Source organism: Ambystoma mexicanum, chromosome 12 (genome assembly GCF_040938575.1).
Source record: "Ambystoma mexicanum isolate Mex_15411 chromosome 12, UKY_AmexF1_1, whole genome shotgun sequence".
In the NCBI taxonomy this organism is placed as follows: Eukaryota; Metazoa; Chordata; class Amphibia; order Caudata; family Ambystomatidae; genus Ambystoma; species Ambystoma mexicanum.
Window position 1 is genome coordinate 475,599,682 of NC_090936.1, and position 16,983 is coordinate 475,616,664.

Here is a 16,983-nt window from a genome sequence, read left to right on the forward strand (position 1 = left end):
GTAGGACCTAGGGCTGCATTCTATTCCTTCCTTATATCTCCCTTTTAACCTCTTTTTTCTTCTCTCCCTGCCCTTTCCGCATAGTTTTGGCGCCTTCCTTTATATGGTTTACATATTATTTGTTTAATTTTCTATAACGTTGCAAATGTTACATCAAAAAGCATTCCTCAATCCTCATCATACTTTGTTCTCTTGATTTCACATTCTCTTGCCCCACTTCCACTCTTCAGTGATTCACATCTCGTGCAGAGAATCACTTCTGGCCTCTCCCTCTCAGAGTCACCAACATCATCTTCTGAGGGCCACGTCACTCTTGCATCATTCTTCCCTCCCTTTTTGCTTCCTCTCCTTACCATCTACCCTTTCCATTTCTCCTCTCACATGCCACCCTATGTTTGCAAAACTTCTTCTGTCACGCTGCAGGGCCATGCATTCGTTCAGTGTTCACTCTGACTAATAGGAGTGTGACACCTGTGTTTGCATTTAATTCACAGATAATTTCCACCTGTAACTGTGAATCAGTCAACAATTAATTGTGCACACTGGCTGTAATTTTAATCTAAATGCACGGTTGTCGTTTCCTGCACAATATACTATCCAAGTTAAGGAATGTGTCTATGGAAGAACACCGAACTGACCAACCAGGTTCAAAACCCACTTACAGATAAAAAAGATCTATAATTGTCTGCCATTGTAACTTTCATATTTGATGTGCGTTTCTCACCATGTTGGAGCAATATTGAAAAAAGAAAATCAGTAAAACAATGTAGACTCATGGAAAACAGGAATACTAGCCTGCTGCACTTTATGGCAGATTTGTAACTATATTTTGTTCAGCTTTAAGTCTGGGCAGGGTCTTTTCTTTCCTGGTTTGGCAGAGATGTGGTACTTACCTTGTTTACCTGGGCCACAGAATCGTAGAGTTTCTGCTTCTGGGGCTCTTCGCCAACCGGAAAACTGTTTATCTTAGTTTTCCATTGCATGCGCCATCTGCACCGGGAGATCCTTTTGCTCCTGAGGCCCTCTGGTGCACACCAATCACTGGAGATAGCCTCCTGAGAAGGAGAGTGGCCTTGCTTTCGCTTGTGCTGCACAGCCTCTGCAGAACAGGTCCTCAAAGGGCAAGCGTCCCTCTTGCACGCTTCACGCTGTGTGACCTCAGCACTTCAGGCTTCTGGAGGCACAGACCCTCTCAGGACCGGCAGCTGATTTCGGCCAAACAGTGGTCCCAGCGTCTTCTCCCTCTTCCAGCTTCTGCCCTGGCTGCCTGCACAAATTATACTGCTTCTGCTTCTTGCACTGGCTCTTCTTCTCTCTCTCGCTCGTGCTCTTGCTAATTGCCTGCAACTGAGGGGGCCTTTTAAGCCTCTCAGTTTCCCTCAGGTGTGAGTCATCTGAATTAGCAATCTGACCACTCCTGCTGCATTGTACCTTTTTAGCCCTCTTCTTCGTCCCAGTACTTAGGGAATTATGGGACTCGAAGTCCCTAATGACAACATTCTTTTTTCAGTTTGATTTTCACTTTTAAACTCATCTCTGTTCCCTATAATATTCTACGAGGGAATATCATAAGGATCGGTCACCAGACTTGATTGAAAAGAGGAAGGCAGTTATTTTAAGCTGTAATTATTCACAGATTTCCTTTCACTGTTAGTTTGGGTTTTAGGGAGGTTTTTAGCTTTACAAGTCTCCAGGATTCGTTTTTTTTTTCTCCCGCTGCTTAGGAGTTTGTGATTGTTTTCACCCATATTTATATGTTTAGCTTGTGGAACAAAAATATGGTTATTACAACTAACCATTACATACTTTCGCATTGAGTGGACAAATGCAGCGTCTCATCCCACGGAGTCCTCTCATTCCACTGGGCCCTTTCTCCTCCCATGTGATCCTGCCGCAGAACACAACCCCTAAGGTCAGGATCAGATAGCGTCTGCTTTTCCCTGGTCACCTGGGAGGAGACTTTAGGCAGGGATTTAGTGAGGAGTCTGTAGGATTCATCATAATACACATATGACCTACACTTATACATCCATATTGGCAGATCAGGGGCATGCTGCAGTGCAACCTGTCATTTTAGGTACTCAAGCTTTGCATAACTCTCCAAAACCTTGTCTTTGACTCTAGGAAACCTAATACGTCAAACTTACCTGAATCTCTACCCGCATTATTCTCTCTGGAAGCTGCAGCAAGCAATTTCTCTCCTCCAATTGGGGCAACAATGTTTTCATTGCTCGATTTTGTCCTATGATCTATTATGTAACTATAAATGGGAATATCACGAATCAAAGGAATCTATTAATCCAGCTGCATTCCAAAATTTCATTTTTGGAAGGTGTCTGATGGGGCTAAAACAGACCACCAGGGTAATAACAATGGATTATTAGGAATGCAAGCAAAGGACCTGAAACAGCTGATTTGCCTGCTCCCTCAGCCATTCTTATGCCATAAAACACTAGTTTGGTGTCCTGAGGAGCCCCAAGATAATTATTCATTATTAAAAAGCCAGGGGTTCACTCGCTGAAAAAAGGCCCTCAAAATAAATCAAAAAATCAGAAGAGAGCTTATCTAAACACCAATAGTGACTCTCGTAAATTTTTGCGGCATCTTTATGTCGCCTGGGGAAAGTCATGCTCCAGCTTCTCGTCCTCAGTGGAAAACATGATCTAGTAAAAAAGCACAACGTTTTACTGTTACTGCTCCGACTCAATCATGCTTGGAAGCAGCTGTTTCTATCGACCAGTGTGACGATCGTGCCTCCTCCCCAGTCAATTCACTTTTGTTGAATGTTTCGATCTATAAGTCTGATGAGGAAGTGATAGCTGTATCTTGTCCAACGGAACCTGGGCCCCATGCTGTCCATACCACTTGACCTTCTTCAATCCTGGTACAATACTCTGCTTTGAAGGTTTTGAAGGGCTTACAAGATCTTCCAACAGACCCTCACCATGGAACAACGTTGACTTGCCTTGGTGCCTAAATCTTCCTCCAGTGGCTTGGGGAAAAACATTCTGCCCAGTAAGAGAAAGACCCTGTTATCGTGGGTGGCCTTGGGCATGAAGGTAAGGATGTAGAGGATCCTTTTTTGACCATGGAGCATTGTTGACTCTCCTTGGCATCTAAACCCCTTTATAAAGGTTCAGCCTCTAGAGGGAAAGATATTTTAACCAACAACCAAATTAACTTATTGTTGCTGGAGAAACTTCCAATTGTTAGGGATCGAATTATCCTAAATATACCAAATGTTTTGTTCCGCTATGTGCCGTGTTTAGGTGGAATTGTCCAAAGTGACATTGATTGGGTGCAGTTTTGGGATAAGAATGAGTCATTCTGTCCAAAACTGCCCAGACCAGATGTCAACCTCAAGATTACATGTTCAATAACGAACACTAAACCCAGGAAAGTGACGATGGACAGTCCTAATCTAAAGATTGGTGAGCGACAAGATAATTGATTCTGGCTAGCCAAAGATCTATTTAATAACTTTAACACAGCTAAATAGCTTGACTCCGGGACGCCCCAAGACCTCTTAAAATTGCTGTTCTGGATAACCAGGAGACATACTCATTTGTTCCAAGTACAGGATGTCGACCTTATACAAGTCGACATTTTCTTTTTGCAAGAAACTTGGTTGTTGCACAAACCACTTTTGGATGGATTTAATATCTATCTTAACCCTGCACATAAAATGGCTCTTGGAGGAGTTCAGACTAGAAAGGGCATTCATTCCACAGAGTTAAAGTCTCCTGATTTGAGTATGCAAATTGTTAGATTGGATTGGGATAAACTTAATGTTCTAATACATCCTCCACCCTACCCCTTAACACTGGAACCCATTAGCTACCCCACTAACAGTTATGATTGACTTGGTGGCAAAGATCTTGGACACTAATTATTGCTCTCAGGACGTTTTGGATGTAATCTTGGGTGGAGACTTTAACAGCTGTTATATGAACGAATTGGGCATCCTTGCACTGCCATCGGCCTATAAGAAATCTTCCTTGCATCGAGGGTCTGATTGGTTGAATATGCTGTATGATGTTTGCTGTATGTCTGGAATTCTGTAAGGGCAAATGGGAATCTGCCTGTGGATATTCCCTACAAGCCTACATGGAGGGGTAAGGCCCCTCCTCCACTATTGACTATATTTTCTCATCTGGAGATTTGTTTTATAATTGTGTGTCCTTGCAAGTGGCTGAATCAGCAGATAGTGAACATTTGTTTTTATGATTCCCTTGGAAAGTAAAAATTAAGACAGAATACCCCTGACATTATAATTAGGAAGTGAACAGTAATAATGCTGGGAATCGTCTTACATGAGATCCGAATTCAGTTGAACAGTTCAACATTCTTCTTGCAGAAATATTAGAGGATGAGGACACTTCTGGGCAATCGTCTATTTGTTGACTTAGTTGATTACCTATATAAAACCCTTTATAATCCTAACATCAATAGATGTAGGCATTTCCACTCTTTTGATAAAAATATTCAAATTCAGAAAAAATAACTAAGGAGGGAACTCTGTTCTCTCAATTCCATTGTGCTGGAACAACGAGCTTCTACTAAGTGCGTAATTAAAAATAGATACAATAATTGGTTATGCCAATATAGAATTACTTAAGCCAATAATGATGTAGAAAAGATGTTATCAAGTTTAAGAGAATCCAATGTTAGCTCTTTTGTAGAATTATTAACAACCCTCTTAATCCTCAACCTGTCAGATGAACCCCATTACTGAAAACGACTGGGTGAGTTTCTACTCCGATACGTATGCCCAAAACAAGATGGTGCCTTATCCCAAATAGGTTCTTAATGTTGCTGAGTGGAATATACAGTTTGAGAGGGAGGACATCCTTGCCCTTTTTACAAGGAATAAAAATTCTAGAGCTCCCGGCCCAGATGGGCTGTCTAATGTTACTCTCAAAGGAAACTTAATTCTTTGGTCTGGCATCCTGTTTACTCTCTTCTCAAAAGGTGTGAGCTCTAGACAAATTCCCCCCTCTTGAAAAATCATTGCTTATTATTGTGATTTTCAAGAAGGGGGATAGATGTTCTCCAGCTAACGATAGGTCTATTGACCTGCTGGATGCTCCAGGTAAGATTTTCGTTCAGGGTTGAAGCAAGTATTAAGAGGTTGGGGTTCTACTGCTAGAATAGTGGACCAATTTCAATCTGGCTTTATCAAGCGAGTGTGCATGGACCTTAATGGGGTTTTATTGAAAATACTAAAGGGCAGTTACTACGATAAAGGTATGTGCTTTTATATTTGGATTATAGACTTCAATAGCCTTTCATAGGATGAATCGCTCCCTTCTTTGGTCGAAACCTGTCAGCTGGGGGTGTCCTGCATTTTTAGTTGCTATCATAAAAGAACTTTACGAGAATACTACTATTAGGATTAGATTAAATGCTGAGGTCTTTTGTCACAACGCATTACTACGCATTGTAGATTAAAGCACGGCTGTGTCCTTGCCCCAATACTTTTGAATGTATTTATCAGTGACATTGGTAGTGCACTTATAAAAGCCTGCTTGGTCGTTGTATGCAGATGACCTTATTCTGATAGATCACACACCTATTGGTCTGCAGAGGCAGATTAAGGCAATGCACCAATACGCCAGGGTAAACGACCTTGTGGTGAATACTAGCAGATGTAAGATCATGATTCTGCGTCCTACTAAAAAAACTTGAGTAAATGGGTTCAGATGATAATTCGCGGATGAACACTTGGAAGTGGTCTCAAAGTTTGTGTACTTGGGCTTTTTAATTTCTGACACCTCTAACTCCTCTGAGCAGAGATTATTTCTGAGATCTAAACTTAAAGTGCTGATTAAACAGGCTAAAATGATAAATAGACGATAGAGAAGGTTCTCTTATCTTCCTCTTTTACAAGTGCATAAAGCTAAGGTTATCCCGGTGCTTGTTTATGGAGCAGATGTTATTCTATGTTGGTCTGATATGCAATGGCACACCCTTGAGAGCCTATGTCGGAAACCTACTTTAGGCTTACCCTTGGGAACTCCAACTTCTTTGCTTTGTTTTGAGTTGGGTATCCTTTCAATCAAGGCCATGGCTACCTGGAAAGCAATGCCCATGATGAGGAAAATATATACGGCACCACAGGCTTCACTGCTGCAGTCTATGCATGAAATTGTGAATAATAGAAGAATTCCGACTGTCAATAGATGGTTTGAAAATTGTGCAAAGGTGCTATCGTCAGTAGACACCTCTTTGGCCCTCCTGATAACGAATCCTCTTAAGGTAAAAAAAAGAGGATAGGGGAGGCAGAGTGGATTTGAACTATTGACAAATGCAAGCAACTTACTCATCAACATCATATTGTTTTAGAATTCAGAATTATTTAATGAAATTTCCAGACACACAAAAGAGGCTATATTTTTTGAAAATCAGAATTAATTTGTTACCCTCTAGAAACCGAGTCCTTAGGTGTGAACGATGCTTTCATTTTTGTAATTCTAGAGAAACTGTAACTGTGTATCATTTAGCAATGGAATGTAAAAGTTTGACTGATTTTAGAACTACATTTCTTGGTTGCTTTTTTAGGAGTTTTAGGATACATTCTCCTGCTGTTTCATGGCAGATTCTGCTAGAGGAGCCACCAAATTTCATAGAATTTAATAAGATTTTTAAAATTGTATTTATCTATATTTTAAATTCTCTTGATCTATTGTACCAAATCCCTTTTTAAATTATGGGCCTGCTAATTGTGTTTTTTGTGTGTATTTGTTGTTATTTGTGTTGTTGTTTTATGGTGATTTGATGTGTAATTCTCTAACTTCTGTAGTGCGAAAAGCTCACATGATGAACTATACCCCAATAAATAAATACAAATAAATACATAACCTATCATCCTGACACCTTAGTTGTTTCATTTTTCCACCATCCTGGCACATCCAGTTCGTATTCTGTACACAGAGTAGAAAAGTTCTTAAACTATAATTTTTGTGTCTAAGGCTCGGTTATGGGAGCACATTGAAAGCTTGTAATCATATTTGCCTCTCACAAATATAACAGAAAAGATGTAAGAGATAATATATAAAATGTAGCACTCTTAAAAAGAAGACACATCCAAAGGTGTATTTTAATTGTTAATTAACTGTATCCCCCAAATAAGCATCATATGTGAGAAAATGTACCTTCATCACTTTCTGATACACTAGGGGCTTATTCAAGCAAGTAGCCGGTCGGAGAGCTAGAATGTCACTCTTTTTCACAATACCCATATGCATCACAAAAAATGCACACATGGTCATGCATTCTCCAAAAACAGTATAGATTCCAGACAGACTGAAGATAAATTGGACTGGCCCCCACCATCCTACAATTCAGCGATACCCTTTCAAAAATCATCTCACCGAACTCCATTCAACTCCTCTGCTGCCCCCACATCCTTACTTGTAACCCTCTAGGTGTGCCCCCTGTATTCAGCACTCTGTTGCTTACCAGCTCGGATAACCCTTTATAGATCCCATATATACATACAAAGAAACATACATACACATCAACTTACCGAGAGGGCGATGCTGGCTCTGGACGCTATTCACAAACTCCATCACTCTTTGACCCAACTGGAGAGAGACAAAATACGAGAAAATATGGTGTTGGACACAAAAATCAGGATGAATGGAGCAAGTGGAGAATTAATAGGTGAAAAGTGACATGCAATAGAGAGCATGAGGAGAGTTAATAGAAAAGAGAGTACATATGGAATATGAAAATGAGGATGCAAAAATGAATGGTGAGGAAAGGAGTATGGGTGTTTGAAGCAAGCAAGTGAAAAGGGACACACTGAACAAAATGTAAATTGAACAGGAGTGTTATAAGGCAAAATGTTGCAATCAGGATTAAGGAGGGGGAAACTGAGGTGAGCAAGAGACAGGATACATTCTTGGCTAACAGGAATCGGGACAAGTATGTAGAGACAATGGGAAAATGGATAGAGATAGGTAAAAAGGGGGAGTAGCGCCAATACAGAGTATTTGGATGACAGAAAGATAATGAGAGGATTAAAGCTGAGAAAAGATATAAGGAAACACGAGGGGTACAGAAACAATGAGACAGGATAGAAGGATAACATGGCCAATACTATAAAAGAGAATATAGTGGAGAGAGGAAAAAAAGAAGGTAGTGAACAAACATGGAAGGCAAAGAGGGAAATAATACCTCTCTCTCTCAACCTACCCTCATTTGGAGGGTTTCATTTTCTTTGGAATTATTTACTCCCTCCCACCTAACGGCATGCCTCTCATAGACTTCATAGATCAGCGTACTAGTAAACCTTTACCACCTTGCTAAATATTGCTCTTCTCCATTAACATCTATAGGATAACCCTCCAAAGATATCTGACATTGCCCTTCTTGGAAGCATAGAAGATTACGAGTGGCTTTGATGAACATAGATTAGATGAGAAGATTGTGGTACGAAGAGGAAGGACTATGAGGATAAGGGACTAGAGTGCAGGAAAGGGTGGACGCCAAAGAGTATAAGAAGAAGAGAGGAGCAAGAGAAACCTGCCAAACAGGGAGAAAGTAATAGAAATAAGTTGAAAGAAAGTGGAAAATTAAGTTGGAATGCAAGAAAGGGAATTAAAATGATACCAAAAGACATTAAGACCTAAAGTAGTGGAAAGAAATATCATGTATTAAACCAAAAAAGGGGAGGGTGTTGCATAATGTAACAGGTGGTCTTGCCATCTTGCTCATTGTGGGACATTATTATTTTTGGGCATGGTTCCTGTTAGGAATCAATGCAGGTCTGCATGATAACCCATGTCTTAGTGCTCCTTTGATGGACTGCAATGGTTAACTCTGTTTTAGTTTCTGTTCTTGATCTCAGCTAGCAGATAATGCAAGCCACTTGTGTAAACCACCATCTACAAAATCTGACTCCTCCAATTCTTGGTGGGAGGCACCTAATGTTAGTCATAGAGAGAGCCAGATCTGAAATATATAGATTGAATAGGGCCAGTGCCAAGGAGCACCCCTGTTTTACTCCTCGGTCGATTGGGATCTTCTCACTTAACAGACCTGTGGCATTAAACTGAATTCTGCACGATGCGTATGTGTGTAGGGATTTGATCTGATCGACCAAGTCCATGGGGCAACTCCATAACAGAAGTTTATTCTATAGCCTTCTCCTATTGATTCAGTCGAAAGCTCTTGATAGATCAACAAAGCGATGTAAGTGTTCTGATTTCTTACTTGGGATCTACACATCAGTAAAGACATAAGAAAAATTGGGGGCGAGGTCCTTGAGCCTTTAGTAAACCCAGCTTGAAAGGGATCTTGTCGGCCTTCTGCCATCAAGCACTCAGACAGCCTGCGGAGAAGAAGGGTGGCGTAAAGTGTCCCCAGAACGTCAAGTAGTGCGATTGGACTGTAATTGTTAGGGTCGCCTCAATCACCACTTTTGTGGATTGGAACCACGGTTGCCTCCCGCCAAGAATTCGATATAGTACTTGAGAGTAGTACCCTTTTCGAAATTTGGTCCAGAATCTGCGCAGATTGTTCTGTTCTTTTTTTTAGCATTATATTTGAAAGACCATCTGGACCCGGCGCTCGAGGGGGTTTTGAGTGAGTTATTAGGCCAATTAATTCGGCACCCTCGTAGTCCAGGGTCCACGTTGGCCAAAGGTAGGTGGCCTCTTCTGTTCTGTGGCTTTCTGAAAAAAAGAGTCGCAAAGAAGGTGACCCAGGAGCCTTCTGCAACTCTGTTTATCATTATGGAGTTTGTACCAGGTCCTGTTTAGTTTACTATAGACCTAATAGCGGGTGTGTTTTTTTCCTTTAAAGCTTGCAAGGTCCTCTGAGCGTCTTTAAGAAGTATCTCCTTTCATTCGGCCTCTTATCCAGTTTTTGTTGGATTTCTGTAGGCATATGATACCCCGCTAAGGTGGTTCTCATCGTTTTACTGCGGTCACCGCTTTCCTTAGGGCTCTTCTTTTTCAGCTACCTCCTGTCATGGGCGTGGTGATGGTCAAGTTTCCACCCCACAAAATGTACATTCAGGACCTGGAAATGGACCAATAGAGGCACATAATCCACTGTTAGGTAGCCATCAGAAGAGGGATTGGACATGCTGTTTCTCAGCAGGGATTGGCTGAGTTTTTCCACATCCAGTTTTGACCTCTAAAGCCTCGATCCGGTTTATTGGCTCAACTTGAGTTGGCATACAGTAGACAGGCATCGCCCTAACTCTCCGCCAAGACGATTTCAGCAAGTTATGGTCGCTCCCCAGAGATGGTATCACTTCAAAATATGTTAGTAGCTCAATGAGATCACTTGATACAAAGACGTATCAATTACTGAGGATTGCACACCTCACTGCCATGTTCGAGGTTGCAGTATGTTTTTCTCAAAAGTTGCTCTTTAAGAGGTGGAGGTCACGAGACTTCATTAACAGTGACCATTCTCTACCTCTCTGGGCAGACTTCAGGGCCCCTGTAGTAGTGCTGCTAAAATGTGCAGCTTGTTCAGCCTCACACAGGGAGTTTAGATCTCCACACACAACAATTGAGGAGTTTTCCAGCAAGCACGTTTCATCTATGATTATGTTGATGTTGTTGAGCATCTGCTTTGTCCTGACCTTTGCCAGATTCCAGTAAGTATTTATTAGGGATAGATGACAGCACCCTACTATCTGTACCTTTGCTGAGGATTTTGTCTTTTTCAGAATGGTTTGTTGAACATAGGGCCCGTGGTTAGTAGATTTGATTACTTTAAAATCTGTACCCGCCCCAATCGGAGTCAGCAGGCCCACGGTTGGACGGCCTAGACCAGTTGCACTTGCCGGATTTAAAAAGCTCACATAGGCGTCCAGGGCTGGTTTCATTGTCAGACAAACTTCTTGTAGACATATAAAGTCTGCTTCTGTCCATGAAGTCTCCCCAGGCTTTGTCAGGTGTGGGAAGCCTCATGTGTTCCATGAGATAAGGGAGAGAAGGGGCCCATCCGGTGATATCTTTTTTGGCTATACAGGTGGGTCGTACCTAAGTGCCTCTGACATCCAGGACCATGAACTCTCCTCTGGCAAGTCTGATGGTTTTGTGGCTACTAATTTGGTAATTTTAACCGGGATTTCAAGGCCTGCTTATAGTAAAAGACACGTTTGGTTTATTTGTCAGCAGCTGCGGGTCTTTCAGCTCATGCCTAGCCAGGTAGGTCCGAGAGTAGAAAGAATCCTTGTCTCCGATTCTACCTTTGTCCGGATCCCTAACAGTATGTGGTAGCGTCCTTGGGATCTCACCAAGAACTCCATTGTCTCGGTCGGCTCCAGCCAATTTGGAATTAAGTGCCTTCGGGGGGCCACTGATTTCCGTAAGGTCGTAGCATAGTGATAACAAGGAGGTTGCTGAGGCTCAACAGGTTTTTGAGCACCCTTCAGCGCAAATGCAGAAACACCAGGACCATCCTGTCTTCTTGGGTAAACTCCACTATTATAAAATCGTCAATTATGATTTGACGTAGAGGTGTAATACTGTGGCAAAGATTTAGCACGTTGTATCTGTTTAGTATGCACTCATCCCCTTGGTCAACCACTCTCTCCAATCTGAGATGGCACAGAGCTCCTTTGGCTGGGGTGGAGTTAGATAATCGAGCTGGAGACTGAGGAGAACCTCTGGCTAGTACATTAGTTCCTAAATGTCCTCCTTCTCAAGCTCTTCGCTCAACCGCTGCCAACTCCCTCAGGGTCAGTCTCTTCTCCAAGCAACGAGTCGGTGGTAGATCTCTTTCTTCGGCGGGTGCCTCCCTATGGAACAGCCTCCCTTCCTCCCTGAAACTTGAGGAGAACCATCTCTGGTTCCGGACGCACCTCAAAACCTTCCTCTTTGCTTCTGCTTTCTCTCCTCCTCTCCCCTGCTCGACTCCTGTCTGAAACTGCACTGGTTACCTGGCCATCCTCTGATCTCGGGCCTAGGTCCCCTCCCCTGCCAGTTGCACACCTCTGCTTCCTCCCTGGCAACCCCCGCACTTGGGGGCTGTTTTCTGTATCCCTACAGTCCCCCACCAGCACCTGACACCTGATGTCTGCACTTATCCTTGCACTTGCCACCAGCTGGCCGTACTTCTATTATTGTTTTTATTTACTCTATCCCATGTACTACACTGTCCCCACTCCTCTTCCATCCTGATCTTTTCCCCTTCCCCCTTCCCCTGCACTTGCCCGATCTGAATGACACTTGGCCTAGTAGGATTGTTGTCTCTGTCTTGTCTATGTCCCCCTCCCTTGCCGCATCGTGCCTTGAAACACTTGTGTATAGGCGCATTATAAATGCCATATCATATCATAAGGAGCATTTCTGGGTTTGCATGTAGCCATATTCAGACGCGCTTTTTGAATTGGTTGTTTGAAGAAACTTGACGGTCTTAGAAAAGGTTTGGTCCCCGCTCTGGCCTCCTTCACCAGTGTCTATTGTGGTGGGCCAGGGGTTTCAGATTGACTGCTCAAGCTTCCCTAAGGGCCCTCCTCAGCAAGCCCTATGACATTGATTGTGGCGTGTTTCCTGATTGCCCTCTCTCTCTTCTCGGCTAGTGCAAGAATTTTTGGGTAGGTGCCGTGGTAATGTTGCTGATTACTCCTGAGGCCACCGCTGGTGGGGTGGCCGGGTCAAGAGCTTCTTGATCATCAATGTATGCGATTTCCTCTTCTGAGTCAACCAAGTGAGTAGTAATATCTAATGAGATAACTTTGTCTTCCTCGTTGAGACTTATGTCTCGGTAGCTCTCCAGCGGAGGATCGGCACAAAAGTTACTTGGGTCTGCGTGCAGATTTGTGGCTGGACAAAGTTCCCCTGTAGAAAGGGTGACTTTCTGCAAAATACTTCTAGAGTCTTTAGCATGGACCATCATGGGCATTTTCATGTTCCTGGCCACCCTCCTTCGGGTTGATGGTACTGGTTTAGGTTTCCCAAATACTGAAAATGCTTTTAGCAGGGACTTTTCCTTGTCCACCGCCTTTAGGTTGCCCGTTTGATCATGGGGAGGCTCTAAGGGCAGGGAACAGACCAACACTTCACCCTGTATCTCTCCACCTGTCGAGCACCCTTGCTCTCGTGCCGGGAGCCTCGATTGGAGGCGGAGAGCCTGGTCGGGCTGGCTAAGTACGGCTTGTGCTTGTTGTCAGCCATCGTCAGTTGGCAGTGGCGGTGTACTAGCCCGTAAACTTTAATTTCTTTCCACCGGGTGGGTGCTCACTGGTTCCAGTAGTCCCTTCTCTCTTGTTTTTTCAGAGGCCACAATGAAGCCCTCTAAGTGGATTTTGGTGTGGAGCATAGCCAATAAGGTGGTTTCCCAAATACTGAAAATGCTTTTAGCAGGGACTTTTCCTTGTCCACCGCCTTTAGGTTGGCCGTTTGATCATGGGGAGGCTCTAAGGGCAGGGAACAGACCAACACTTCACCCTGTATCTCTCCTCCTGTCGAGCACCCTTGCTCTCGCGCCGGGAGCCTCGATTGGAGGCGGAGAGCCTGGTCGGGCTGGCTAAGTACGGCTTGTGCTTGTTGTCAGCCATCGTCAGTTGGCAGTGGCGGTGTACTAGCCCGTAAACTTTCATTTCTTTCCACCGGGTGGGTGCTCACTGGTTCCAGTAGTCCCTTCTCTCTTGTTTTGTCAGAGGCCACAATGAAGCCCTCTAAGTGGATTTTGGTGTGGAGCATAGCCAATAAGGTGGTTTGGTCCTTTAAGGTGTCGTTAAGGGCCTCATACAGCTTTGTGAAAGGCGCCAGTGCTATTGTTATCACTGACATCTGACTAAACACATCCTTCCCCGAATGTCGGTGCGCCGACTTGTCCATTCGGCCAGGTCTCTGTGAACCGTCTTCTTGGGCACTATGTGAGATATCTAAGTTTGCAGGTGGGATCAGTTGGGACACTGATCGATGAGTGCTTTGATACTCTTCATCTTGGGTTAGCAGTTGTTGAGGTTTTTTCACCGTGGAGGCTTCCGGTAGAGGGTTGCTTAGCTCAAGTGCTTTGTGCTCTAGTGTCATTCTTAGACTTGAGGCCGTACAACCAGTTTTGGCGTGGTTGGACCATCTAGAAGCTGCTGTCAGGGCGTCAATCTTTTCAGTCAAAAGTTTCATGTCCCGGCACAGGTTGCCACCCTGATTTGGAATAGGTTGTAAGTCTTGCAGATTGAGCCACTTGGGCAGGTCCCTGGAGAGCCCTTGATTGGCCAGACTGGGAGAGTCCATCAGCACTTTTGCTGTGGGCCCATCCTGTGTCAGAATGGCTGATTCAGTGTGGGGTCTCTTTTGGGCTGGGGCTCTGACAGCAGTTTGCAGTTCAGGTGGAATGGTTGGCCTTCCAGAACCCGCCCGTGCCTCAAATACCACCACTCCTTCCAACAGCACACTGCCCCTTAGTTCCTTAGCGTCCCCTCCTATAGAGGGTGATGATCGGGAGGGGGGTTGTGGTAACCCATTTATTGAGTCCTGACCCCAGAGGCTGGGCACCTTCCCATCGCCATTTAGACTGGGGCTGTCTGCTCAGATTGCTGCACATTTTTTGTTTCCCCATTGGCATTACAAGCAGGTCAGCTGGTTTCAGGCGTGAGGCATATGTGCCAATCTCCTGAGGATAGCACTGTATCGACACTGTCAGCGGCATTGCTCTGTGCCCCTGTACCACTGGCCTCTGATCAACTGTCCGTAAGGACCCCAAGGTTACGCCTGAGTTCATGGTGACTTGGGGAGCAAGGGGGTCAGACTCTTACAGGTGGTTGCCAGTTTCACCCAGGCTGGTCAGCTCGTTTGTCTGGTGGGTGATTGCCAACTCCCCCCTGCTCCACCCAATAGGGGGGGGGGGCTTGTCTTCATTCTGGCATCAATGCTGGGAGGGGCACCTTGGGGAGGCTAGAGTTGCCAGTGCTTTCGCGTGTGTTTGCGGAATAACAAGTTGGATTGTAGGTGGCATCGAATTTACCACTGACATGGTTTGAGAGGGAGTGGAAGTGGGAGTGGGCAGGGGTTAGGGGCTGCCCATACTCACTGGAAAGGGCCCCTGCCACCCAGGCAAGACAGAGTCCAGAGTGGGGGCCTTCATGGGTCTACCAGTGGCCGGGGGTAGGACTGTGCAGAGCAGCACATTGGGCCAGTCTTGGCCCTCCTTCAGCCTTAAAGTGTTTTCCGAGTAGCTGACTTCCTTCGATGGGGAAATAAGCGGGGGGGAGCGCCAAGTGATCAGTTGGTTTCATTACCTACCACCTCAAGGTGCTGACGTGTCTGCAGTGTGGAGGCGCTCTGGAGGATTCCGGTTCTTCCCCAGCTGCCAGGCAAACATTCCATGTCCCGCCTCGCCTATTTCCTTGTTTTGAGATACATGTCGGGCTCCATCACGACTCACCCACTCGGCGCCAGGCGGCTGACTAGCGTGTGACTGGACTCAGCAACAGACTCTCCACGTCGGCACTCTGCGCCTGTCCCAGCGAGGTATATGTTTGTTAAAACCACAGCATCAGTTTATTTTTCCTGAGCAAAGACGATATTAGAAAAAAACAAAAAAAAGTGAACTTCCTCAAAATCTGTGACATCCTTACATGGCCACAGAGGTGCCTGGTTTGTTGTTTTCGGTCTAAAGATACGTGGTATCAATGAGAAGAAAACAAAGTGGTGTTCTCTCACATGTCTGTTGCTCTTTGTTTCTTCACCCTGTGACACATGCAAGAGTGTGTCTTTATTGTAGCATTTTAGATGCAACCTTCGTCACATTAAACCACTTGTTGACAAATGGGAAGATAGGGATCATTCATTTTGCTATTGTCCATCTTGCCCAAATAAGATTGAAACTACATTGCAGTGATTATTTTTCTGTCAGACTTATAAAGAGATCCGGGCAAAGCCAATCAATCTTATTCTTAGAAGCAGGTACATTTTGCAGCTGCCCGATAGGGGGTGTCACTTGGCCATTACAGCATTATTTCCCAAAGGCATCTTAAATAATATCTAAATTAATTTAAGTTACATAAAATGATGACTCTAAGATTTCGGCAGTAACTGCCGTTGAAGATGGTTGTCTGATGGGGTTTCTTCACGCAACTCTAACATTGGTTCTAGCTGTCTGTGTTGATGCACTTTTCGAAATATGCTTGTTATTATCAACTGAGGCGATTCTGTTGAGGATTATATGTTTTTGATCTTAATGTATTTTAACGTATCTCGTTTTGTTTTAATTGTATTGTAGAATCTGATTAACTACTTTCATACTCTATCATGTCCCATGTTTTATTGCTGTAGTAGTTAACAAAACAAAAACACAAAGAGAGGCTAAGCTGATCTGGTATTGCTTTAGAAGGGTTAGAGTTCATTGATCATCCTGTCATCGACTGACAACCTATTGGTGGGATGCACAGTAGTGTGTCTTGTAAGATTGGTGAGATATCTGTTTGAAGTTACTGTCTAAAGCTTCCCGTCAATGTTGAGGGGTCATTTCCTAGTAGGGTGCAGTTCTGTAATGACCATGCAATGATACGAGCAGTACCAAAGGCATTCATAAACGTTTGTGTTGAATTGTTGGTATCTCTGGTGTTTCTGACTTGGTAACAGATGGTAAATTAATAATGAACCAAAATTGGAAGATTGCCAGGGCTCCCATCTCTTTTATCCAGTGAAAATTGTGATGTTATTGTAATCAACAGGTGTATTGTATTAACCACAATTAGCAATGCCGGAAGGCGTTCATGCTTATTTGTTAAAATATCCGATTTTCTTCAGATTTTGTTCTTGCCTGAAGGCACTTGGGATATTAGTTATCAATTGACAAGTGGAATCTTGGGGCTCCTATCTGTTTATCCAGTGTAGGCGGTACTGTTGTTAGATGTCATAATTTACAAGATGTGTTAGTGTAAACTGAGCACTTTACAACTACTAGCGTACTACTACTAAAAAAGAAAGGCACATCACGCTGTTTGAACTGCAGGAATTAGAACAGTATCATGAAGGGTCCTTTTGTTTTTCATGACAGAACTAG

General features: G+C 43.8%; 1 protein-coding gene across 1 annotated transcript in view; it reads right to left on the reverse strand.

Moving 5' to 3' along the window:
• Positions 1-16,983, reverse strand: part of LOC138513681 (uncharacterized) — a 352,424-nt gene that overhangs the window by 257,177 nt on the left and 78,264 nt on the right. The window contains exon 2 of the mRNA XM_069628746.1: positions 7,529-7,586. Within this exon, the coding sequence (XP_069484847.1) occupies positions 7,529-7,586 (58 nt within the window). The remainder of the gene's footprint in view (positions 1-7,528; positions 7,587-16,983) is intronic.